Genomic DNA, 26,873 nt, shown 5'->3' on the forward strand with positions numbered 1-26,873 from the left:
CATTATTGTAATGTAATCTCCTGTCTTGGTCTAAATATTGTAAATAGAATAGAGTAGAACTACCTTTATTGTCATTGTACATGCAATTATACAACAAAATTGGTGGAGCAACTCCTATCAGTGCACCTAAAAATACAATTGAAATGTAATAAATAGTAAAACTTACAGTTACTTACTTCAGGTGTTTCTGGCCTGAGTGTGCAACAGGTTTTAAATGTTGTGTTTTAACTTTTCCACAACAAAAAGAAGACTTTGTTTGAGATTTATTTTCACTACCATATGCCCCTTTCCTCTTTTTCTTTCTACCTTCAACACTATATATTTATATGATGGGTTAAACAGGGGAATTAATGGCGCCAGGTCTGTTTAAAAAACAGTCATTGTCACTGAAGTGAGTTTCCTCGCACCTCAGCCGACGTTGGAGATTATAAATGATAAAGACACACATGACTGTCTGTACGGGAGCGGGGATCATTTGTCCTGAAGCACAGCAATCTAAGAGTGGAAGGAAAGACTTGTCAAAAAAAAAAAAAAGAAGAGTTTTGTGTTAGGCTGTGGTTTGAGAACTCTGCATTAACACACTCACTCAGAGTCACACACACACACATACAGTACACCAGAGAGAGAAAGTGGGGGAGACAGAGAGCGAGGGAGTGTGAGGCAGGGACCAATGAGGCAGTTTATATCAGGATTTTGTTTCACAGCCACGGCCTCCTGGGAGAGTGGGGTCTGCCAATAACACTTAAGAGACAGAGCAGGAAAAGTAAGTGCTTTTATTACATCTCATCACTCATGTAATTTCTGGCAGCATTTGTGATTACAGATCAAGTGATTGACTAACTACACATTCGGCAGCTGAGTTATGAACCGGGTGCCTACCACTCGAGCCCCGGCAGATTCTCCGTGTCAGCTGTAACTCATCCTATCCCAGGGTGCTAAATCAAAGAGCACACTGCGGCCGGAAGAGTTAAATAATAACTTGAGCTTTATTGTAAATCTGTCAGAAATTACACCTGCACAGACATCACAGCCTTGGCCCTGATGTTGTACTGCATGGGGTGAAGAGGCTAGATGGAGGGGGGGGGATCAATAGAGACCCCGATGGAGGTATTGACGGATGACAGGTGAGGTTGGTGTCTATGCATGCGTGTGTTTGTTATGGGTGTGTATGGATGTGTAAGGGGTAGGAATCGCCCTGGGGTTAGGCAGAGAGCACGGCTCAGGGTGTTTAATCGACAGGCCTCACCTTGAATCGATTGGCGCGAATCTCGCAGAGGCAAAGACGTGATACACAGCCGGCACTTACTCACTCGCGCCGAAAAACAAACCGCGGGGAGTTGAGTTGCAGAGATGATGCGGTGGGATGGGCCGACGTCTCACTGCCATCAGTGGACTGCATGTGTTTGTGGTCTGTAATGAACGTGTTACTCACAAAAGCAAATCAATGAGTGAATGAATTAAGAAGATCTTTTAATATTTTATTGATTAGCCTCTTGGGTGCAGCAATGCGATAACCTTCTTAAATACCTTTGTTTGGGTGCACACAATTAAAATGAGTATTTTTTACTTATTCTGCCTCTGTTTGGTCTTCATGGACAGAAATGATGTCACATTATTTCTATTATCTATTATCTTTCATCTGAAAACCGGCTCTGTCAAGCAATACTATCAGGCCTGACTGGGGGAGCGTTTGTGCGTATACAGTGGCAGTGCAGGGCCGGGTGGGGACAAGAAGCTGCTGAACAACCAGGTTTTTTTCGTGACACATGATCTAAACACAAGTTGCTAATATATAAAAGTTACCAATTACAGTTTTAACCTTTCAAAAATCCGGAATCAAAGAAACAAACAGCTTCAATGCATCCTATTTATTATTTTCCATGATATATATATATATATATATATATATATATATATATATATATATATATATATATATATACATATATACACAGTGGTGATAAACATTGAAGTAAAAGTGTTAGGAAAAATGCTAACTATTTTGTAACTAGAAAAACCAACGTGAGCTACTTCATATTAAATCCCGACTTCACAGAGCGCAAGGCTAATGAAGGACTTCTCTCTAAGACACATGAAAAGTGGAGAGAGAGAGAGAGAGAGAGAGAGAGAGAGCGAGGCTCGGAGCACAGAAAACTCAAAGGAATGATCCTATTTACCAAGAGAAACCTCGTCATATAGCATTATCTCTGCAACAAATCAATTTCCTCACACTCAAAAGAGCCATAGTAGCAGGCACATGTGACTCATACAGCAGAGATGGGCAGCCATGAAAACACTCCACCGTGAAATGTCTTACAAGAGGCCAAGATCTGAGAGGGCGTTATGTCTTCAATAAACAACATACTGTAAGTATTAAAATCAATGTGGCTTGGTGGTGTGCAGGGGGAAAAAAAAAAATCCTCAACCCTCTCAAGTTCTGTCGAAATGTTCGCGGACTGTATGCAACTCCTACACGCAGCAGCTTTCACCGCACACACAACAACAAAAGCCCAGATTGGGTCAAGGTTCACGAGTGTCAGTTACTGAGGTGGTTTATAATAAAATCACAGTTTTGGGGGTAAAGTGTTGCCCTTCAGTGCAGATCTGAATCAGTCTTCAAGAGCTCTCACGGAGCCGACGAGGCTCTCAGACCCAAACGCGTTTCTTTTTGTGCGTGATTAGTGTTTGTGTTGGATAATGGAGTGCGCAGCGACGCCGTCTCTCCCAAGCCAGAGTTGCGTAGAGCAGGGGTGTGATTCAATAAACATCATTTGATTTGGAGTGGTTCGCATGACTCGACATAAACGTCAACAGTGAGACTACATAAGTATAGGTGGTGATCAGAGATGGGTGAGTGGGGTTGTTTTATTAGGGCGTGAATGAGTTATATTATGTGTACAGATCTCATTGTGTGATTTACCATCAAAATATTAACTTTTTTCAAAACTTGAATCGCCATTAATGAAACCATATAAACCCTGGGTGAAATATGCTGCATCACATGTGTCTTACCTTTGCACTGTTTCAAATTGTGCTTTTCCATTTGATAACTGTCAACTGCTCTGCTCTGCTTTTTATAGATCATTCCAAGAAAGTGTCACAGGAAGAATCCGCTCCACTGTGCTCGGAGCCGTACCTGAACGGTCCAGGAGAGGAACGAGACGGAGGACGCGAGGCCTGCAATCCCGGCCGGGAAGACGACGGCGACGTCTGAAGTCAATGTCCAGGGTTCAGATGGGGAGAGGAATTATAAATCGGAGACTCGAGGCCAGCGTGAAGTCTTGTTCTCGAATAGTGACAAGAGGCTCCCCTCTGAGCCCCAGGACATGTGCATCTGCCAGGAGGTCTGGGTTTTAGTCTAAACTTGGGACTCTGTGAAATGCTGCTATCACTTCCAGATTTTTGGACCAGCTCAGTCAGATATGTAGATCTTTCCTGGAAAGACAAACACATGTGGAGGGGAAAAAAAAGATGTTTAAAAGAATATCCTGCTTTGTACTGTTTGCTCATGGGTTGCCGCATGGGTAAATTACTTGATGCCTTACTGCAATAAAATGTGGGCTGTTTTTTTTCTTTAAATAAAGCTAAAGTAATTTAATGGTGCCTCTCAAAGTTCAAGCCACTTTACTGTAGCTCTCTCAGACTTCCATATAACAAATAAAGGAGTGAGTGCCAGCAGCCTTGTGGTGTTGCCAGCTCATCATGATAAAAGTAAAAGTGATGTTTGGATTATACCCACTGAGACAAAAGAGGTGAAGGAAAAGGAATAAAATTTAATGAGTGCAAACGTGGATGTATGGTTCTGCCAATACTTTCATCCTGTTAAAAGAGTTTTTCTCTCTCCACTGACACCCAGTGTTTGTCCATTGTGAACTGTTTGGTTTCCTCTTTCTGCCCCGAAATATCGTAAGGGTCTGGACCTCATGACGTTAAATGCCTAGAGATAATGTACAGCATGTCGGGAATATGTGTTATACAAATGAAATTGATCTCATTGGAGTTGACCCTTCCCACGCAAAAAAGGGACAATCTCAACCAGTCGAGCCTCTTCCACATTAAAATAAGTGGGTATACAGTATATGGGATTTTGTAACAATAGTTACATTCATCTTACATTACATTTATATATATATATATTAATTTGGCACTTTTATCCAAAGATACCTGACATAAGCTACCAGCACTGTCATCAGAAGCAACTTTTGGTTATGTGACTTGCCCAGAGACCCATCACCATGTAGAGTAGTGAAGCCAGGGATTGAACCCCTGGTTGAAAGACAACCCACTCTACCGTTGACCCGCTGTCACCCCTCATAGAAATGTTGGAAATGTCTCTTACTGTGCCGGAAACCTGCCACCGAATCTCCTCTTCGCCCTCAAACAAGAACATCCCTCATCTCACTGTCTGGCCAGTGTCACATCTGTCCCAAGTTGTAAAAACTAATTTTCAACTAAAAAAATTCCTATTTGACCTGTGACTGAGTGAATGCAGATTAAAAACATTCCTGCTGATCAAAAAAACAGCGATAATACAAGTTTTTGATCACTTGACCAGTGGAAATCATTAGATTTGTTACAGTATTTTGTAATAAACCATGAAAACGCTCACATTCTGAGCCTCGCGTCCTGTCCGGAGCCTTGGCAGAGTGCTGGACATCGGCCTGCACTGCTCTCCCGCCGACCTGGGTAAAAGATGCAGCGTGGTGAAGACGATGTCTCGGCTTGGTCTGTCTCTGCGTGCAGGTTCTTTCCTCAGCTCCAGTTGCCCTGCACTTCTGCAACCGCCTCCCTCTTTCACCGTGTTGGATTTGATTGATGAGTGGTCATTTACTCTCCTGTCCATCCCCATTTCAGACCTGGATAAGGTAAATGCTGAATCGTGTAACACTCCATCTACTTCATCGTTGTTAGGTCTTTCTTGACTTCCTTCTTCTTCTTCTTCTTCTTTGTCTGCACAGTAACTTTTGTCATTGTTCTGCTGCTCCTCAGTGCCTGCTTGTCTCTCCACAACCTGACTCCTGTGCTCGAGGTCCTGTCAGGAAGATAAATACAGAGTAAATAAGAAATGATATCTGCAATAAACAATGTCAATTCATTATGTAACATTATGAGACATCTAATAAAGTGGCAGGAGTGATATCTGGCATCTACGGGGCATTTTTAAGCAGAGAACTGCACCTCACTGGGCATTTTCTCTTTTTTGGACCATTGGACCAAAACCTCTGTTTTAAACCCTAGATATTGTTGTGTTCAAAGTCATTTAAATCGCCACTCTTCTGGATTGCGATGCTTGCTTTAGACTTCAGCAGGTCGTCTTGACCATGTCTACATGCCGAAAAGCACCGATGTCACTGGCTTATTAGATATTTGCATAAATGAGCAGTTGGACTGGTGTTCCTCATGGAGTGGCTGGGCGAGTGAGAATCTTAAAAGCACAGTCAAATGAATTGAATCAGACGTTTCAAAGTATTGCTGCTATTCTGAAAATTTCACTGGGTACAATTTGAAATTTTAAGTGCACTCCATTACGTCAGATATTATGTGTTAGCTTGTTTGCCTGCTGTACTAACAGAAGGTCAGATATCAGTTTTCTCCCACTGGATTCTTTATAGATAGTTGTGTTAGCTTGGCACAGGGACTGAACATGTGCACATACAACAAAACAACCTTTTGTCTGCTAATTATTGCCAGTGGCATGGTTTTTGTTTAGAGTTAAGAGTATTTTGTTGAGTTACACATATAATGCAAGAAGTATTGTAACAAATATTTCTCTTTTTTTTGAGGATTTGATTAAAAGTAACTTGTCTGGAAACACTGTGCCACTAAATTTGACCCTTAAGGATGGCATATCCAGCTGAAGTGTGTGTACAGCAGTGATGTGTACATACAGTATACAGTGCATGTACATGTACCTCAGTGTATGTGAGATGAGAGAATTGCCCTGGTTATGTTAGATTTACCAATGCACAGTATAATTCTAATTGGCTTTATTAAGGGGGCTTACATCTAATACCTGCTTGGTGAATTGCTGAAGGCTTTCTCACTGTGTGTGTGTGTGTGTGTGTGTGTGTGTGCGTTTGTGTGTTCTTGTATGTGTCTCTTTGTGAGGACCAAAAACATTTTTTAACCATAGGGCAGGGGTGTTTTTTTTGTTTTTTTTAACGAGGGCCAGATTTGATAATGTGAAGACACCCGGGGCCCAATGGTCCCTTCAGACCTTTTTTTAAAAAAAAACAGTAAATGTTACATACAAATGCACTTTTATTTTCATTGCCACAATTATCATTTTTAAATATAACAATGTCACCAAATCCAAGCCACACTGGAGTGAAGAAATGAAAAAAAAAGTCTGCCTTTCTTTCACTTCTGGAGTCAGATAACATGATAAAATAATAGCTGCAGGCCGTACAAAATCTCACCGAGGGCCGGACTTTGGACACATTTAAAGGTCTTTTTGAGAGTTAAGAACTGGTTTTAGGGTTAGGGTTACGTATTTAGTTGTGCTGGTCAAGGTGAGGGAGCTATGATGCTACAATTGCTGCACAAACATGAGTGTGTGTGTATAATATGTGTATCTGTTACCTGACCTGATCAAGAACAATAGTCCTCATGGAGATCAAAACCCGGTGAGCCTACCATAATGAGGTAGAATCTCATTGAAGAGGAACTTTAGGGCTATCGTTTGAATTGTGCTTAGGTTAAAGTTAGGGTTAAAGCTTTGTTTAGGCTGTCTACACGCTAAAATACAGTAGTGTAAATAGGCCGAGCAAAGTCAGCTACAGACTTGTCACAGGAGGCAGATTTATTCCCAATAAAATGATTTGCTCTCAATTTGCTTATTTAATTTATTCCAGTTTGTTTTTTTTGTCTCTCGTCAAAATTCCTCAGCTCCACTCTGATCACATACCCTGGTATATACAGTAAAACTGTATTTCTGAGTACCACCCCAGGAAGCTCACGTACCACTGGTGGTGCACGCACCACAGTTTGAGAACCGCGGGACTAAATGAATGCAAGACAGTCCTTAACAGGATGGCTGCATGAACCAGCGTGTGTTCAGTGTTCCCTGTGTATCAGACATGAGTATAGATATAGACACACAGTTTGACTGTGGCAATAAAACCAGACTCCATCCACTCACAGCTCTGTGCGGAAGCAGCATTTCAGGGTTCAAGTCCAATGAAGCAGCAGCAGATGTAATGAAAGAGACTTAAGGCGAGAGGAAAGCTGCATGAAACTGCACCACAACATTTGACCCCATTTAAAAACTTGATACCAATTAGAGAGTTGTGGGTGTAAATTATTTAGGAGATCTCTCACACTAAACACACACAAATAATTTTAAGGGGCAGGCATGCGTGAATGTGCACGTGAATCAACACAGTCTTGTGCGTGCACACACACATGCACAAGCACGCACACACACACACACAGATTCCACCATGCTCTGGAAACAGACTCCTTAATGAAGCCTTCCCCAAGTGAAAGTAGAGCAGAAATATATACTGGCCCATTTCTGCCTTCACTTCACCCTCCTCTCCTCACTCACTCACTCGCTCCCTCACTCACTCACTCACTCACTCACACACACACTCGCTCACACACTCACCTTCTCCACATCATTTGTTTTATTCATGTTTCGCTGTCGTTCTCTTTTGTCTCAATGAGTTAAATCACAACCCCCTAATTTATGGCTACAGGCAAAGACACTTCTACAAACAAACCGGCTGATGAGAGGGGATGACTGAAAACATACAGCGCGCAGCGGCAAGCGACGCGTGTAAATCTTAAAATGTCTGTTTCTGTCTTTTTTATCTGTGGTTATTTACATAAGAAATGACAACGTGTGTGAAAAGAATGGCTGTGATGCAAAATGGAAAAGGCTGTGCACTGGAGGAGAGAGGAAGTGAAAGACGTGGAGGAGGAGGAGGAGGTGGTGGAGGTGGTGGTAAATCCAGTGACACTGAGTGGGGAGCACTCAGGTGTGGTGAGAGGATTATACAAAACCCTGAGAATGAATGACAGTAAACACCTGAATGACAGAGATGGGGAGTGGCGGGAGCTTTGCTCTGTGTGTGTGTGTGTGTGTGTGTGTGTGTGTGTGTGGGGTGGGGGGTACGCTGGGTGACAATTTAGTAGTTGTCACTGACATTCTGAGAGGTGAGTGAATATATTCACTACTTCATGCTTTGAGAGCTGTGCTGTTTACTCAAGTGCAACTTGTTAAATTGTTTCTCTCATTACTGCATGCATGAAAACGAGACTAGCAAAAAAAAAAAGGAAAACAAATTTGGGTTTGAGAAGTAAACAACAGATGCATGACAATCTCAACAAGGCAGACAGGAAGTGTGAAGGAAGAAGAAGAAGATATCAATCACTGCTGTTGAGTTAGCAAGTGAGTTACACATTGGCATGTACAGTATGTGAGGCACCTGGTATTAACATCCAAGTTTAGGTTTTTGAACTCTCCCAGTCTGTCCTGAACGCGTCCTCAGATGTGGTCACAGGTGCCACAGTTAGAGGTGCTTTGAGGACACATGTGTCCACAGTCCTGAGCGTGCATATGATGAATGATTAAATAGTCTGTCCTGTCTATACTATATTACTACTGGTACTACTCCTGCTGTCTTGGTCAGGGATTGTTAATCTCACCGAGCTTTATTACTGCTTAAATAATGGCTAAATATAGAATAACCCTAACCCAAACCCTTGTTATTCACACGTATCAGTGCTCATACGCCATTATCGCAATATAAACGCTAATCACCGGATTATTTATTTGAATTTTAATGATTAAAATGTATTTTATGTTACAGCAGCGTAAGTAGTGCTTTGATCTGAGCAGTCAGACTCGATTAAAACATCAGGTTGACATCAGTGTGTATTTGAATGAAAGGCATGGACGCCAGATCTGATCATGTATATAGTCACAGGACACATTTTAATGCCAGGTATGAACAGTCCAGTAGTTAAGTCTGTCCACAGACGATTAAACGAGGCCGTTAGGACGTACGTTAAAACGAGGTCTGAACGATGCCTAAGTAAGCCAATAAAGGGGCCATAGAGCGAGACGGAGGAGGTGTGTTTGTCTTACTTTTACCGTGTTTTCTTTCTCTGCGTGCTCTGTCAGGAGGGGATTGCTGATGAGGTCTCTGAAGACAGCTTCATATTCTGGTTGATCACGTTCTCTGTTCGTCTCCCTGATCCCTGAAACACAAACAATCTTATCAGCATCTCCCCAAAAAAAAAAGAAAAGAAAAAGAAAACTAATCCAGTCTTCCGCTTGTAGTTGTACATGGCTATTTAAATGTAATTTACCAAGTGTGTATGTCAATGTCTGTGCAGATGAGCAGGCTGGGGGGGCGGGTCAAACTAGCTCATGCTGCATTGTTAAATACCACGCTGCTGATTTCTGTTAACTTGCGTGGATAAGTTCTTGCAGCTATCACAAGGCGTGCCAACACATTCGCCGCGGTCTTGTGGAATACTCAAATATGTCTTTAACCTTTGGCTCGGGGTTAAATTCAGAAAAGAGCAATACATGTCGATTCCTAGATCTGTGCTTAGTGAAATCCCTCACCTCTAGAGCTATATCACTGTACAGTGCTGACTCTACATGAAGCGTGACCCCGTTTCCCTCACGGCGACCCCCTCCTCCTTTACACAGCCTTGGAAGATAGAGGAGCACAGGGGAAAGGCATGCCAAGGCAGAAGACACTTTTAAGCAAAGATTAAAGGTTTTTCTTTTTAATCAGGCATTTGGCAGCAATGTTAGCATTTCACCCTGGTGCGGCTAAGGATCAATTTTTAATGCTGCTATGCAGAGAGCAGACAGGGTGATTGGCAAGAGAGAAGCTATTTACAAAGGATCTATTTACAAATTTTCCATAGAAATATGCAGAGGGCACAAGTGACACCTCTTACAGAATTTTAAAGAAGCGTTCTCCTTTTCTCCACTTCATCACGAGGCACGACCTCTGTGAGCCCCCCCCCGATGATCGCTTAACTGCGAGTGTGTGTGCGTTCGCTCACGTGTCTCACATGTAAGAATAATAAAAGAAGCTATATCTCTCCCTTGTGTTGCATTGTGTTACATTTCTCCATGTTGTGCTGCCAGGGGCTGGGTAACTAGGTCAATCAACCCTGGTGTAAACACATCACAAGGATCCATCAAGAACATGCTAATGACAATGACTCTTTTTTAAAATTTATATTTGTATATCCGCGTTGCACCGTGGAAACTTAGTATGCACCGTGCAACTCCCTGAGGGACGTAAACTTGTTCAGCTTGTGTATATATACAGTATACGGGGCAAATGTCTGAGGCCACTGTTAGATTAGCTGTTTTAGCAATGCTCCAATGACCATATATATAATTATTTTCAATCTCTTTATTGGAAGGCATCCAGAAAAAATAGGGAACATGTATGCGGTATTAAAATAACTGAACATTTTCTGACAAATAAAGCTTCTACATGGCTAAAATGTCTTAGTATTTAGTGTGACCTTTCCCCAGGACACTGGCTCCACTCTAAATGGAGTGGAACCCTAATTAATGTCATTGGTAACACCTGTATTTGTCATGTATAAAAAAACACAAAGGTCTAATACACTACGTTTATTCAAGACTCTACATGAAGCGTGACCCCGTTTCCCTGCATACACACAAAGCTATACATGCTAAACTCATTAGAAGCTCGCTAATACAAGACCCGCTTTCAATCACAGCCAGACAGAATGACAACCATAAAATCATAATATAGCATCAGCAAAAAAAAATATTCAAAAAAAGGACAATCTCAAAGGGAAATCAGCAAACAAACTGCACCATCAAGATGTGATCTTCAAGCTAAACAAATGACAGCATGACAATGATGGGGGCTAATGCCATAAAATCATATTTGGAGAGGAAAAAAAAACTAGCTGATAAATCAATGACAATCAAGGGCTGTCCTCCACAGAGTCGAGAGCTGATTATTAAGAGGGAAATCACCTGGACAGAGCACTTAAACAGGAACTCAGTGATGTAAGAAGCCTGCTAGTATTTACCTGAAGATTATTCAAGAAAAAAGATTTAAGATAAGCTAAGTGCCAAGGGAGGTTACACTAAATACTGACTGTAGAGGCGTTTGTTCTGAAAACTGTTAGTATTTTCCATCCATCCATCCGTTTTCTACCACTTTATCCTTTTCCACATGGGGGTTGCGGTGGGCTGACATAGGGTGATAGGCGGGGTACACACTTCGTCAGTCCGGACCACATATATATATATATCTATTGCATGTTTTTGTACTGTGGGAGGAAGCCGGAGAACCCAGAGAAAATGCACGCACACACGGGGAGAATGTGCAAACTCCATGCAGAAAGGCCCTTACTCCAACCGGGGTCTTCATGCTAACCACTACACCAACCGTGTGGCCTATGTTGTCATTAATGCAAACATAGTTGCTGAATGTTCTGGTTGTATCATAATAAAGTGACCAAAAAAACGGTGCTCATTAGAACTGCGGAAACAACAAAGCTAGTGGTGGCCTATATGTGTCTATATATGAAAAGTTAGACTTCAGACTTCAGAGTCAGACTTTCTAACTACTAAATGTCATGACCAGGAACTAAAACTTGGCCATGACAAGGTTATTTGTTGTTAAATTAGTCAGCACTATACAGTGAACCCACATTGAATGTGAGAGCAGGTAGTGACCCTTGAATTGTACGAGACAAACAAAATCTCAACATGTACACAAGTTCAGGTCTGACCCCACTGTCGCCCCGTGTACCCGTCTACAAATGCATCCCTGAATTAATCCATATATCCATTCACCCATCCATTATTCAGCCGTCCATTCATCTGTTATCTAGCCGTCCATTCATTCGCGCATTCAACCGGCCTCCCAGCCGACCAACCCACATACCATTGATCCAATGATTGACCCTGCACAGGCTGGATCAATACTCTCTTAAATGGCATCATTGTAAGCGCTTAGGCACAATGGCCCGCCGTTGTTTGTGCAGTTCATTTCCAAGGTAGCGAGGCCATGCAGGGCCCTAACCTGAGTCAACTCTGCTTTCTCCTCTGCTTACATGATCACACCCAAGAGAAGCGAAGGGGACACTGCCAAAGGTATTGAGCCTCCTGAGCCTCCTGAATACATGCAACAAAAGGGGCAGTGGTCCATGCACACACTACCTGCAAGGACTGACAATTAGATCCGACGGTTTATGTGTCGGTAAAGTGTAACACGGGCGCCTACTGGACGATACAGCTGTCAAAAAACTGGCATTGTGTTCGATTGAAGCAGACCTGAAACTAGCGACTGGGTCCAGTAACTCCTCAGGAAAACGTTGACCAATGTTATAAATGAGGTGAGAAATAGGCTCATCTTCACACGAGTTCTTTAGGCAACCGGCATAGTCGCCCCCTGACGGCTAACTTCCGCCCTACTTCCTGTTTATATACAGTCTACGGTCCCCACAGAAGGACACGACGGCACAACGTAACGACATAAATAATGAGCCGGTAGCTCATCGTGATATATAGTCGTGTTTCACTGCTGCCTCCATCCGTCTTTGTCGTAACATTTGTTTCTTACGCTGAGTGGAGGAATGTTGTGGTTTCCTCATCAGTTCATACATTTTCTTCTCCTCTTGCCTGCACTGTTATCCACCGTTAGTGCTACTCTGCCAGTGCAGCAAACTGCAGTTTCTATTCACGTGTTTTGATGAGCAAATATCAACTATTTAAACATTTACAGAGGAACAAAATCCCAAGTTAGGGTGAAGCTCAGCAAAAAAAACCTCATGTTTCTTCTAATAAACTATAATATGACTATTTATTTAATTGCATTCAACAGATATAATAACTGTACGTCTCTGTCATAAAGGTATTATTTTAACACCAGTGACCTGGAGGAGTTGTAGTATTCAGTGCACGGGTGTTCAGTATCTCACTGAGTAGTCTATTGTGGCTTGGTGTGCATACAGAAACCCTGCTGGGTTAGAGCTGGGGCTGGGTCTTGGCATTAAATGACTGGGACTCTGACAAGTCTCTGAGTTCTGTCACTGCGGTTCACAGGTCTTGTTAGCCAAGGTGTCGGCAAGGGTGGAAATGACTGTGTGCGAGTGTGTGTGTGTGTGTGTGTGTGTGTGAGAGGTGAACATAGACAGCACTCCTACCTCCACCTCCTCACCTGACACCAGCAATAAAACTAAACAGACCAAGGTTCCGTGTGTGTGTGTGTGTGTGTGTGTGTGTGTGGATGTGTGCATGGTGAAAAAAAAGGGGCTTGTGTGCTGCAGGGTTGCTGCTGCTGTCACCAATTTGCCAGGGCCTCCAGACGGGAGTTGGAGCAAGGTGACGGAGCTGTAGCTTGATAAACACAGAAGCCCTGCTTCGATTTCCCATCCAGTCCACTTTGGAAACACATGGCTCTTCCTGGGCGCTCCTGGCCCAGGGATGGAGGAGGAGGAGGAGGGGGCAACAGGAGAGCAGAGAAGGAAGTAGGAGAGCCACAAGAGAGACACAGTAATGGGTGTGCTATGAGGAAGAAGAGCAGTCAGGAGGAAGGCTGAACAAGGGAGTAGTGGAGAGGAGGTAGAGCACGTGTTAGAGATAGAGAGAGAGGGTAGAAAAGGGTGACAGGTCTCTGGGGATCAAGTGTATTGACTTCTAACCACATGACAGAACTTCCTGGCTTATACTCGGCAGGAAAGAAAGAGCTACAGTAGGTGCACTGCAAGAAAATACTTACAAAAGATTATTTAGAAAGTGAAAACACAACAGAGAGATACGGGCTCTCACTCTTAATCTATCCTATTCCCTCCGTCTTTTCTTTTTTTTTTTGCTTTCGCTTTGAAACAACTTCCAGCTGACAGCCGAGGTTTAAAGACCAGCTCCAGTTGGAGGAGCAGTGAAATGTCAGCGAGGAAGGTGGGGCACCAAACTCCCCTCTGCCCCCTAGAGAGTTAAGGAGATCACATATTAACCCCCCTCTCCCCAACAAACCCCACCCTGCTGCTCCTCTCCTCCATCCCTCAACAGCCAACTTAAGAGGACAAGTGTGGGCTCTAAGCACCAGTGATCAAACACCGGCGGCTGTTGGGTGTGCTAGGCTCAGGACGGTTGGCCTAATAGGATTGGAAGCCCCCAGGTGAGCCAGAGGACACCTCCAATCAGCGTGATTAGCCAAAGGCTGAGCAGCGTTTCCAGCTCCAGCGCTGAGTGATGTACGGCACTAAAAGGATCACATGTGTGGTGCAGAATATAAGCAAGTCATGGAGCGTACGACCGCGTTAGAAGGTGCATGTCTAAGTTTTCCACGGATTGATGGAGTTTAAAGGTTGCGTGCCGTTTGAATGCGTCAGAATGATCTGGTGATTTGTTGACGGCGTGCTGAGTGCACAGATGTGTGGAGCTGTGGAATAATCTCGTGTTTTTGGGAAGACTATGCAAGGACCTGCACGCTCACACATCACAGGTCTCACCGACTACACTTTTTACGAACATATACTGTACAGCGCATTCATGAGTAAACACACACATTACACACCCAAGTACACACATACACACACACAAACGTACAGAGAGGCTTTTATAAACTCATCATATCCAAAAAACAATTACCAGAGACTAAGCTCATCACTGACTAAGCAAAAGTCATCCAGCGTGTAAAACACACAATATAATTAGCACACATCAAGCTGCTGGGTCCTACTGTGCATTAATGATGCTTCCCTCTGAAGTGAATTATGGTATGATGAGTGAAAAGTGAGTGAGGAGGGGCTTTGGGGAGGAGCGAGACATAATTTAGAAAAATGGAAGAAAATAGAGTGTGGAGGAAAAGAGGAAGAATTTTTTTTTTTATGGGGTTCATTGATCCACCGTCATTTTCAGATAGAACGCTTAAACAGATATGAAGTGGTGTGTATGACAGGGTGAACTCACCTGTGGCGAGAGCCATCATGTGCCAGGTACCACAGGCGACATCGCACACCTGCATAGAAAGATAACAAAAACAAACATGTATGATAAAAGTATGTGATGATGTGTTCGTTTTTGCTGTGAGAGGCTGAACGGCTGCTGTGACATCACTGATTGCTGTCCATAGTTTTTCATTTATTTATTTTTTAAAGCCAGCGTTTCTCAGCTTCACCCTTTAAGAATTTATGCATATCCACCTCAAACTCATATACTCGGAAAATCCTGAGGCTTTCATCTACTTGAGACTTGAAGAGCCTTGAAACATAATTTGCACAGTCTTTTCACACACACATGCACATGCAGAGGCGCACGCACACACACACACACACACACACACCTTTCTGCCTCCCAGTAGAACAGGCTGAGGGGTCCGGAGCTTTTTGAGGCCTGGACGATCACTGCCCACGGACAAACACGGGACCTGACCCCAGAGAAACAGCTCTCCACCTGCTGCAGGTATGAAAACAATGAAATGTTTAGAAAACCTTAAAGTTACAGTGTGTAACTGTCGTTGTTGATGTTAATATTCGGCCTCTGTTTGGTCTTGATGAAAAGAAATGACGTAACATAATTTATATGCTGTTTCAGACCGACTGAAGGAGCGTTTGTGAGTATACAGCAGCAGCGCAGGGGCAGGTGGACACAAGACGTGTTGATCCCATCAAACTGGGGTTTTTTTGAGCAGTAGAATTCACTTCTGAAACCTTTTCTCTGTGTATTAACTCATTTTGCATTGAATCTAATGGACATTTGTATTTAAAAGTCACGCACTAAAGCATGTCTTGATTACACTTACATTAGATTGGAAAAATAACATACAGTGCAAGAAATGGTTCTCTATATCCAGTTGCCCCAGAGCCAGGAATGATCCTGACCACAGTTCACCACTCAATACTGAATCTTATAACTCTGATTTACTCTGAATCAAAGAAAAATATAGCAACTACCATTAAGAATGGTTATACTTGACTGAAAAATACAGCTTATCCTAAGTTTTCTCAGTCTTGCTGACCTCAAGTGCCTATACCCTAACCATAACCTAACCACAATTCAAATATTAGCCCTAAAGTTCCTCAGAAATGAGATTCCGCCTCATTGGAACCAGGTTTTGGACTACTGGTCCTGACAAGGTCAGTGTTAGTGCCAGAAAATGTCCTAATGAGGGAACAAATATAAGAACAGAGACACACACATCACACTGTATGTACTCACATAGCAAACACTCAAGCATCCACTCACTCAGCCACCTCAGTCGGCCTATTTAAACCTGCCACTAATAAATTTATATTTACTGCCTGCATTGAGGACTTTTAAATTATGGCATACAATAAACCTGGCACACACATCTCAAAAGCTCTTTCAGGGGATGTTAAAGCAATATAGTAAGCAATTTTCCAAAGTGGATTACAAATTTCACATCCAGGTTTTATTGCACATTACGATAACTTAACCACATCTAAATGTTCTGCATAAATGGGAAATATGTGCTGCTTAATATGCTATTTTTCATTTTTTAAGAAGCGCTTTGCAAACCCTGCCAAGCAAGGGAGCACGCTGGTTTGTATGGTGGGGGAGTCAATAATCTTTATGAGGTGGATTTTAATTACAAGGAGATAACTGAGTATCCTCCTCACGGCAGGCCTCCATCAATCTCTATCCTGCATCAAGCTGCACGTAGACTTCACACACACACACACACACAGGCGCGGATACCCTTTTCAGACATGACTGATCAATCAATCAGTAATGTATTATTTTCATTTCAGCAAAGCAAACCTTGTAATAGCAAGGGAGGCAGGCGTTTTTAGGTGTTTTACCACACACTCAGGCACATGAGCATAAACCGCGTGGGCACACACACACACACACACACACACACATACACAAAGGCTGGCAGGGTAATCCAGCTAAAAAAGGTTAAGGCTGATGTTTTCCCAAAGAACGACCGTCTGTGAAAGGTCAGATCAATCATGTGCTAAGCATGCCTCATAAGCAATCCATAAAGAGCTTGTTTTAAATAATAACATTTTATAGATCACCTAAAGACATAATGTACCACAGGCGAGCGGGGCCCTACGCTCTCCAAATAGTCCTCATCGCCCCAAGAATTCAAATGGGACCAAAGTTAATATGTTCACTGCAGTTCATTTAATGAACCGGTGGCATTTCCAGCGAGAAAGCCGCACGCGCGGTGCCAGCAGACGTCTCTGTTCAACAATAGGCAATTCTTTTAACAGAATATTGCAGTGCAGGAATGTGCTGTAAATGTGCCCCGGTCCTGAAACAAGTCCAATGTGTTTTTCTCTTTAAGTGGCTGATGTTACATTTGTTGTGCAACCACTTTAATTCCATCTGTCTGACAGAAGGAAAGCAGCGATTGAAGGAGAAGCGATCGCTCGACACTGTAGCGGTGCAAATGTATTGGAACTAGTTTTCCTGGCGGTTCAGTTGCTCTCTGTGACGCAGAGGGGAGGGGGTGAATCGGATGGGTAAAGATCATACAGGTAGACAGAATAGGGTTTAAAAAGTACATTTAGTTTGACTCAGTCAGCTGAGCTTGTGGAAAAAAACTGATGCAAAGAGGTGTTTCTTTATCTCCGGAAGCTACGGGAACAGCTGTATCTTGGCAGCATAGTTCAGGGGATATCTGGTTGAACAACAAACCAGTTCATTATGTGCCCCCGTCTAACACAGAACACTGAAACAGGGTGCACTATTGCACAACTTAGCTCAGATGGTTTCAGAGATATCAAGAGCTAATTAGGGTTGAATTTGTGCTCCGAGTGATGTCATTTGAGGACACCGAATCCTTGTTGTGTTAATTAAAACTCAAAGAAATGATGTAGATGAAAAATTAGCATAGCTCACAGCCACAGTGAGGGATACTGCTGGGAAAATGAGTTGATATGTTGTTTTGTATATTATGAGCAGCGAGTGGAATGTTTAACGACGGAGAAATACATCACAATGAGATATCTGCATTGACTTTAGACACGTTTTAAGAAACACACGCAGCGGGAGAGACACTATCGTACTTTGTGGGATCCTTGTCTCACCTGTGACAGCTGCACCGTAGTTGTCCCCTGCTTGTATCTGTGTCACTTTGGCTAGCCGAGAATAGCTGAGAAGACAAGGAGAGGAGACGGGATTCCTGTCCTCGCCGAGTCCAAGCTGTCCCTGCGAGCGATATAATGACACAGTGTCAGTCACAGGATTAAATAAAAGTTTAATCCCAGTGATTCCAGTGCTTGTAGATAGAAGAGTTAAATTAAGACACATGCCAAAGTGGTGTTTCAATTTGAGAGGAAAGAGGAGGTTTTTTTTCTTCCTCTTTAAGCGATCTAGAGTATTTTCCCCATGCACCTCATCCTAATTCACGCTGCCCTGCCATTTCTGAACGTAAACATGCTCGTTAGGTGTGACTTGTGTACCGTCTCCGCTGTGTCATAATTTAAGTGCATCTTTGTAAAGCCCCCGTTGTAATATCTGCTGCGTGCGGTTAAATATGACAAGGGGAACTGGCAATTCATCTTGGCTGAAATGGCTGTCACCGAGCAGGAAATACTGTTAGAAACAGCACACTGCATATTTCTTCCACCAGACAAAAAGTCCACTGTGTTTCATGTTTCATTTACCCTCATGTGCAACCGCCTGGCAATGCAATCCCTCATCGGTGAGAGTGTCTGTGTAAAACCTCTATTCAAACACAAAGGCTTAATAACCACAGCATCTTGTGTAGTACAATAGAACGCACTGTCCTCAATTTACATCTCTTGCTCTGTGTTACAAATGGTGAGGGTGTTCAGTTTGACTCCTCTCAGCTGTCCTGCTTCTCTCTCTCTTTCTTTCTCTCTTTCTTTCTTTCTTTCTTTCTTTCTTTCTTTCTTGTGCACTCCTGCAAGACACAAAGGGATTTCTGCGCTGTGCTCATGTGCACGTCAGCATGCCCCTGGCATATGTTTGAAAGTGAGCACAATATGTGTGGGTTTACATTTTAACTGTTGGTGTGTGTGTGTGTGTGTGTGTGTGTGTGCGGCAGGGATCTGCGTCTTTAATTGCTTATTCGAATGTGTGCTACTGTGAGGATTTGTACAGCGCTGCAGCATATGTTCCTGCTGTGTGAGAGTGTGTGTGTGTGTGTGTGTGTGTGTGTACGCCTGCCTCTCTATCAGACTGTTTAAATACAAGTTTACTTCTGTTGAGGTACAATAAGTGAGCAGATGTGTCCATAGGTTTATGCATCGCCATGCCTTTATACTACGTATGTGTGTGTGTGTGTGTGTGTGTGTGTGTGTGTGAGTGTGAGTGAAGGGGCACTGTCAGGTGCTGCTCCATGCTGTGCCAGCTGCATCTGGAGCCATCTGTGTCGGGGCTCAGAGGGAGGGATGGGATGACTTTAATGTACTTGAACCCGAGACAGACCTTTTCCCAGACAGTTGTCAGTATGAAACCAAGATAACTGGGCCCAGTCAAGCTGAACTGGCTGATGTGGGAGGTGAGCAGGAGACAGATGCTTTGGTTACACTGTAACCCCGGTCAGACTCACCAGGGAACCTCTGGCAGTCAGATACACACAAACACCGGAATCCGTTTGTTCCAATGTCACAATTCGGTGTTTTATATCAAAGGCCACCCTCGCTTTTTATTTTTCTCCAACTTTCTACAGTGTAGTGGCATTTGGTACCTGCTCTGGCGAGGTTCCAAGTGAGCTGAGCCGATACTAAAATGTGCCGGCCAGCGATCGGCGTCATGTGCACGACGTCCGACACAGAAATCAAACCCTACATTTCTAAAAACGGGCAAGAGCGTTACAAACCGCGTCGAGTCGAGCCATAAATTAGCTGTTTTTCCCACATTACCTTTGTCTCCATACCTACTGTTGATGTGACAGCTCCAGAACCAGAAGCCTTATTTTCTATGTGAAACCAAGCAGCACACATCTGTTTTTTCTCTACAGAATGTGGTTTTTAAAGATATTGTCCTTTCATGTTCATTCATGGAGGAAAAAAAAGTGGCAGCAAGGCAGGCCAGCATGAATCATAAATTGAATTACTTAGTACAAACATACAGCATCATTGTTCTAGGTCTCAGAAAAGGGATGTAGAAAGAGCAAGTAATGCTCTGATGAGGCTTCAGCCCATGTTTTCATTTTATGCTGATTTATCTCTTCTTTTTCATGACAATACTTTAATATACGTTGGTGTTTACATTTAGAAATGATAGCCTCGACTTACACCTCTTTTCCCTAAGCACTACAGGAACCTACAGCAAACAGAAATGATGTTATTCTTTGTTTGCTTCGCTTCAAAATGCAAAACACACATTACACACACTCCGGCAGTCTTCTCTATTCAGTCTATAGATACAACGCACATCACAAGATGGCAGACTTCATATAACAAGCCCCTAAACTACCTACATATATATATATAAGGCTTATTCTAAAGCAGTGGAATTGATTATGCACTGGAAGACAACAACGAGTTTGTAATTTGAAACCTGAAGTTTACACATGGCCATAATTGTCACGATTTATTTGCATGCAATAAACTATCACATAATAGAAACAAAAGGGATATCGATTCAAAAATCCTAACCACGCTGCACATTTCGCCCACGAAAAAAAAAGTAAGAACAGCACAGTGCCTTAGCAATAATCCTCCACCACAAAGAAAACACAGAGGCCTCGTAATGATCTTGCAGCAACAATATGATTAGTGAAGCACAAAATCAATTAATGCAGCAGTGGAATCAATAGGTGTCTCTCAGCATATATGTCCTGCAGTTAATTAATAAACAAAAAAGGACATTAGGCAGCAGAGCATCAGACTGTGGCAACGACTGTCATCAGTCACATCGTGTGTACTGATGGCATCAGCAGGAAGGAAAAGGGGGAAACACAGACAGATACAAATGTGAGCGTGGCAAAATACCAAACACACCCAGAGGCAAAGATGCTTACACTATGCACACGTGAACATGCATGCACAGACACACACTAATGCACAAACACAGGGCATGTGTAGATGCATGGGATCAGTAATGCTCATTTTACTCCACTGCTGCAGCTCAGGCCATATCAGCTTCAATTTGGAACGGGTCCAGGGTTCGATGGGGCCTGAACTGAGTTGGAACTAGGCCCGGGGTTTCCACCACCGCCACCATCAGACCATCTCCTTTACAATTTGCCACGCCTGATGAGTCACCCTCACATTACACCACAGACAATTGACAGGTCAAAATAACACTGACTCTAAACTGTACCGCACACATACAGTATATAAACACGAGTTACTGCTATGTAAGGTTATATCTGTATCAGTGGTGATTGTTCAGCTTCAGCTGTTCTCTATGGGACGGCACAGAATAGTTTGATTTTTTCACTGCGGTGAGCTCAACGGTGATTGGACATATGCAGCTAAATAGTCACTTCCAGGGAAGCTGGGCTTCCGTCAAAGTGGATGAGGTGGTGGGCGGAAGCCAGACTCCTGCATGATGAAAACGGAGAACCAGTTTTTGACTGACAGCTTTTCAGAAACATACATGACAGCGGAGCCTTTTCTGTCTCAGTCCTGGGTGGATTCTGTCAGGGAAGTCTGTAGACAAATAGCTGATTGTGTGTTATTTTCTCAGCGATATAGACCATTTTCATTTTTACATACACACTGCAAATAGAAACAATGTTATAGTATTTCAGTTTTACATAATTATCACGTTTCCTTGTTCTAATTTAGCTTGTGCTTCTGTTTTCATTTAAAAACAATCTGTGTCCAGATTTAGCTAATTTACCTAATACAATCCATTCAGGTACAATATATTACGCAGGCACATGATTGATTCTGTCCTCTGCAGTTGTCCCGCATAGTTGTATGAAATGGTTAAAAATAGTACAATTATTTCCTTTTATCAGATCAACGAAGAGAAACTGAAAGTAAAGGTTTTTCATTCACAGCTGATCGTCTAGACATGGCTGTAACCACTCAGGGAAGTGAATGAGGGCAATATTGTTTCCAAAAAGATCAATTTTGACCATCTATACAAAAATGTATCCACAAACAAAAATAAAGCCAGCAGTTTTTTGTTTGTTTTTTTGTTTATTGTTATTGTTTTTAGAATTTATGTGTGTTTTAAACAAAAAAATGAGTGTTCTGCTTAAGCTTCATGTAATAACGGTGAGTTGAGCCATTTTCTGACATAAAATCTGGGAAATATCCAAATCGTGTAACGGCTGTAACTCCATGTTGTCGTTTTCTTCTCCCTTCAACTTGTTTTGAGTCTGGTGCATTTATGATGTCATAATTCTTGCATGGATGACAGAGTAGTGGTGGAAAAAACACCACAGAACAAGATCAGCTATTGGCAAACAGAATGGTGTTAATCATCTTCTTTTAGCAGATTCACAAATGCCGTGTACGAGCCCTAATTTTAGTGCAAAAGAGGCTTTCGTTGGACATCAGCTCGGTGCAGTTCATTGCCAGACTCAAGGTCCAAATAATTAAAAAAGCAGACACAAATATGAGCAAAGAGGAAAATGACAACATAAATCAGACATGCACGTTATTTGTGGTTCTCAGGCACACACGCAAAGGCCAGACCTTTATTTCCTGATTTGTTTCCCTGAGAAGCGTGTAATGTTATCCGGGAGGAATTTTGTTTTGTAGGTTTTGTGCGAGTCATCGCTAACGCAGATATACTGAAATCTCCAGTTCATCTCGGTGCAAACATTATCTACTCTGTATGAGAGCAGTTTTTCCCCCTCCGTCCACCTCATTACCGAGGCTGTTTATAGCCCGGGTTTTAAGTCGATTGGATTGCACGTCAATGCAGGTCTGTGGCCAGTTGAACTCTTGTGTCAGAACTTTGGCAGAGGGTTGACCCCGCTATCACACCGCTGACATTACAGATCCAGACATGACTCTAGACTGCAGATGTATTTGTCTTTATTGAATTAACTGTATCAGCTACACTGGCTCGCTGGTTAATTTAATAATCTATAACGTGAATAATAGCGGGCCGATATTTAGATATGCGTGCTCTACGTTTAAAGAGCGAACGCAAAAGTGATTGTTTACTCTACGAAACAAATACATCACTTTGAGTTCACTTACTTGCTTCGAAACTCACTTGCCACCGCTGTTATGCTGTTAACATATTGATTCTGGCTGTGGCATGCACTTCCTGACATCATTCAAATTCCTTCTCACCTCAATCATGTGATACAGCGCAGGCCGTCCGTCTTTTAGTCTCAGTAGAAGGAAAACAATGAGATTTCTATCTGTAATACTATTACCAGCCGTAATAGGGTTAGAGCTGCCTGGGTTTACCTTGGTAAGGCAGCGGAGAACTTTATTAGGTTTAAGACCTTTTGCTTTTATACGGCTACTGATACATAAGAGCCTTTAAGCCCCAGAGAAGGGAAGGTATCCGCTTAGCAAAAGAAAGAAGAAAAAAAAAAAAGAGTTCACGATGGCCTCTCGACTCACGTCTTCTCCAGCGACAAACAAAGTGTTATCTTTCAAGAGGTGGAAGCATTTTTTTTTTTTTATTTTCACATGTTGATGGGAGTAGTTTCAGTGTGGCACTATGTGTCTGATTACAGAGGGAGTCTTAATCAGGTGGCGCAGTCTGCGAGGGGCCCCTGGGGCCGAGAGTGTGCTACATCCTGTCAGACTGCACAGAGAAACAATCAATCATCAGAAACGGCTCCAAGACGGAGGATAGAGAGCGAGAGGGGGCAGAAAGACATGAAAGATGGAGGACGAGTGAGGAAAAAATTGGGGAAGGAAGGGTACAAGTGGAAAGGTACAAGGATGGAGGAAAAATAGAGGGAGCGAGGGGGGGGGGGGGAGGTGAGAAGAGATAGGAGAAGCAGGAGGAAGACGGAACGCGATGAGGGGAGAGAAGAGAGAAAATTGACTGTGCCCTTGCAGAGACTAACTTGGAGTTATATAGACGTGCGGACGCTTATGAAAATCCAATGAGTCCAGTTAGACTAGACGCCAGGCTGCAGAATAAGAGTGCAGTGTGGAAGCCAAGGCCACGTCAAAGCTCATAACAGCTGATATCTAACATTTTCACTGCTCCCTCCGTCTCCCCTAACCTTCACCTACGCGTTTGTCTCACTGTCCTGACGCAGCCTCACCCAGCGATCGCATTTCCGCCGCCGTTTCCAAACGACCTCGCGGATAAACACGGAAGCCGGGGACCAAAAGAGAATCAGAGAGACAGAGGGAGGAACGGAGGGATTGAGGTGGGCCTAGGTTTTACACTCCCAGGGATCTGTCTGGAGGCTGTGTAATGATGCGGCACTTTAAAGAACGACTTAAACGAAAGGCCAGAACAATCCTCAGTGACAGGTGGGATTCTTTATCTAGCAGAGGCGGGGGAGACGGGACAGGTCCAACAAACACACACACACGCTCACATACATTGAAAAGGGCACACACATGCATAAACTACAGTCCATCCCACAACGAGGATTTCCTGCTCTGTCCATGTGAAGCAGAGGAGTTGAAATGGACAAACTGCAGATCCCATAAAGGTGATTTATAGAATTTAAGAAGATGTGCGTTCTTGGCACAACATGAAGGATATTAAGTGCTTGAAGGGAGGGCTCAGACACAATCCCCCAAAACCTTTTAATCTGTACTCTGGAGAGAATAAAGACCTCAAAATGTTTTCGAAAAAAAAAAAAAAAAAAATCCGGGAGAAGTTTCCATGTGTGTGTATTTGTAGGTGTGTAAGAGAGAGAGTTTGTGCAATATGAAAAAAGGCTGCAGTCCAGCGTTGTTCTTATTCCGCTTCTCCTGGCAGAGCCAAAAGTGGAAAAATGTTTGGCTCACCTCTTGCCCCATTCCCCAGGAGAAGACATTCCCACCATCTGAGGAAAGAAAGAACAGGAGAGAGAGAGAGAGAGAGGGAGGGAGAGAGAGAGCACAGTGAAACAACAATTTAAGTGAGGCAACAAACAAAATCCTGGGGTTAAAATAGAAAAAAAAAAAAAAAAAAGTGAAGGGAGAGGAGGGAAATGCGTAGCTGACAAAAGTGGCTCAAGCATCATACATCAAGCACTTGTTACCTCTCTCGGTGCTTGTGATTGCACATGACTGCAAACAAGTCAGTGATAAAAATCTGAAGAAAGATGAGACCGATCGGGCTGGCTTTAAAGATCATCAATCACAGCCCTGTAAGCTCAGATATTATTAGTTCAAGTAAAGCTGCACTCTTCCATTTTATGGACATCATAAAAGACTTTGGGAGGGGTGGAGGTGGTGCGGAGGAGATCCCCCAGTGTTTTAACTAGGACCGGGATGGATGTGTTTGGAAAAGCAGACCGGATGGATGGACAGCTCTAATGTATGTAGTAACGCTAACTGAATCACTCACACTGCACTTGGCTCCCCAGGGGAAGGAATGTGGGACCTGAGTGGAAGGCCCCACTTACACTGTGTGTGTAAGTAAAAGTGTCGTGTTGAAGGGGCAGTGCGTGTTGTGGCGTGTTGGTGTTTTCTATGACCTTGTGGAGGTTTTTGGTGACAACACATTTGGACCTTAGTGCTCATTAAAACCTCTCTCACACTGAAATTAGCAGGTGTATCTTGGATTTTTTTAAACCTGGGAGAGTTTCTCAATAGTTTCTCAGGTGGTACTTGGTATAAAAAAGTTTGAGAACCATGGATTTTGAGGATCTGACTGATGAAATAAATGTCCCCATGTTTTAAAAAGTAAGGATTGCTATAAACATTAAATGGAGCAGATGAAGAGGAAATGAACACGTTCACCTGGGTCTAATGTTTATGATTTGTATCTGTATTAAAAAAATAACCTGTGTGCTTTGCAGAGTAATTTAACTCAGGAGTGAATGCCAATTAAACGAATGGGTATAAAACACCGCAAATTAGGAGATTATACTGATCGTATAAGACGAGTATATAGACGGGACTGTTGCTGCTGCTGCACGTGTTGATTCCAGAGGTCAAAATCAAAGCAGGTTTAAGACAGAAATAACAGGTGCACACATTCTTACTGTCAGAACGAGACACTTTTATGATTCTGTTGACAGGTACTCCATATTTCTGTTCTTTCTTTTTCTGTAACAATAAAGAGTGTCATGACTGAGACAAATGACTAATGACAGTTCGTAAAAACGCCCATGTGGTCCTGTGTGGTGAAACACTGTCAAAATACAAACACACATAAACGGTGAAGTTTGCCTACATTTGGAAATATGACAAAAGAGTTCCCAAAGAAAATAGGTTGCTTGAGTTCTTATGAAATAGATGAATTTGAGACTGCATGACACTTTCTTTGTATTTTCTTTCTCCTCACTATAATTAATTAAGAACACCAGGATCTGTGTCTATAAAATGGCTCCAAAAGAACATAAGGAAGGTTGATTTGTTTAATACTACATGCAATAAACAGCATATTCTACTCTTTCTTGCTGCTGTGTATCTTTGCTGAGCATATTTTTTACGCACGATACAAGTGCTGCAACGATTAATCGATGAATCTAAACTATTTTGATAATTGATTTGCAAAAACTAACACAAGCTTTCTGATTTTTCAGCTTCTTAAATGCGAATATTTTCTGTTTTTTTTTTGCTCCATATAACACAGAAATAATTAAAAAAACACATTTGGTTTGTTTGTGGACAACACAAATTTCAACATTTTCTGACATTTTTCAACATTTTCTGACATTTTACGGAACGAAACAAGTCGAGATGAATTGAGAAAATAATCATTAGTCGTGGCCGGACAAAACAATAATCAAAATCATTCAAAATCATATAGAAACTTTGGGGTTAACCGACCACACATATACTGTATATATCTGACATGATCACTGACTACAGCCTAGTCAGTCCCCTTCAGATCTTCACACGAGTCCCAT

General features: G+C 42.7%; 1 protein-coding gene across 1 annotated transcript in view; it reads right to left on the minus strand.

The window, feature by feature from the left end:
• Positions 1 to 2,116: 2,116 nt before the first annotated feature.
• Positions 2,117 to 26,873, minus strand: part of LOC131463410 (uncharacterized) — a 332,277-nt gene continuing 307,520 nt past the window's right edge. The window contains exons 9-15 of the mRNA XM_058635095.1: positions 24,820 to 24,857; positions 18,034 to 18,154; positions 15,315 to 15,427; positions 14,942 to 14,990; positions 9,095 to 9,207; positions 4,610 to 5,032; positions 2,117 to 3,435 (exon numbers count right to left, since the gene is read on the minus strand). Coding sequence (XP_058491078.1) covers positions 3,217 to 3,435; positions 4,610 to 5,032; positions 9,095 to 9,207; positions 14,942 to 14,990; positions 15,315 to 15,427; positions 18,034 to 18,154; positions 24,820 to 24,857 — 1,076 coding nt within the window. The 3' untranslated portion in view covers positions 2,117 to 3,216. The remainder of the gene's footprint in view (positions 3,436 to 4,609; positions 5,033 to 9,094; positions 9,208 to 14,941; positions 14,991 to 15,314; positions 15,428 to 18,033; positions 18,155 to 24,819; positions 24,858 to 26,873) is intronic.

This window comes from Solea solea, chromosome 8, assembly GCF_958295425.1.
Source record: "Solea solea chromosome 8, fSolSol10.1, whole genome shotgun sequence".
NCBI classification, from domain to species: Eukaryota; Metazoa; Chordata; class Actinopteri; order Pleuronectiformes; family Soleidae; genus Solea; species Solea solea.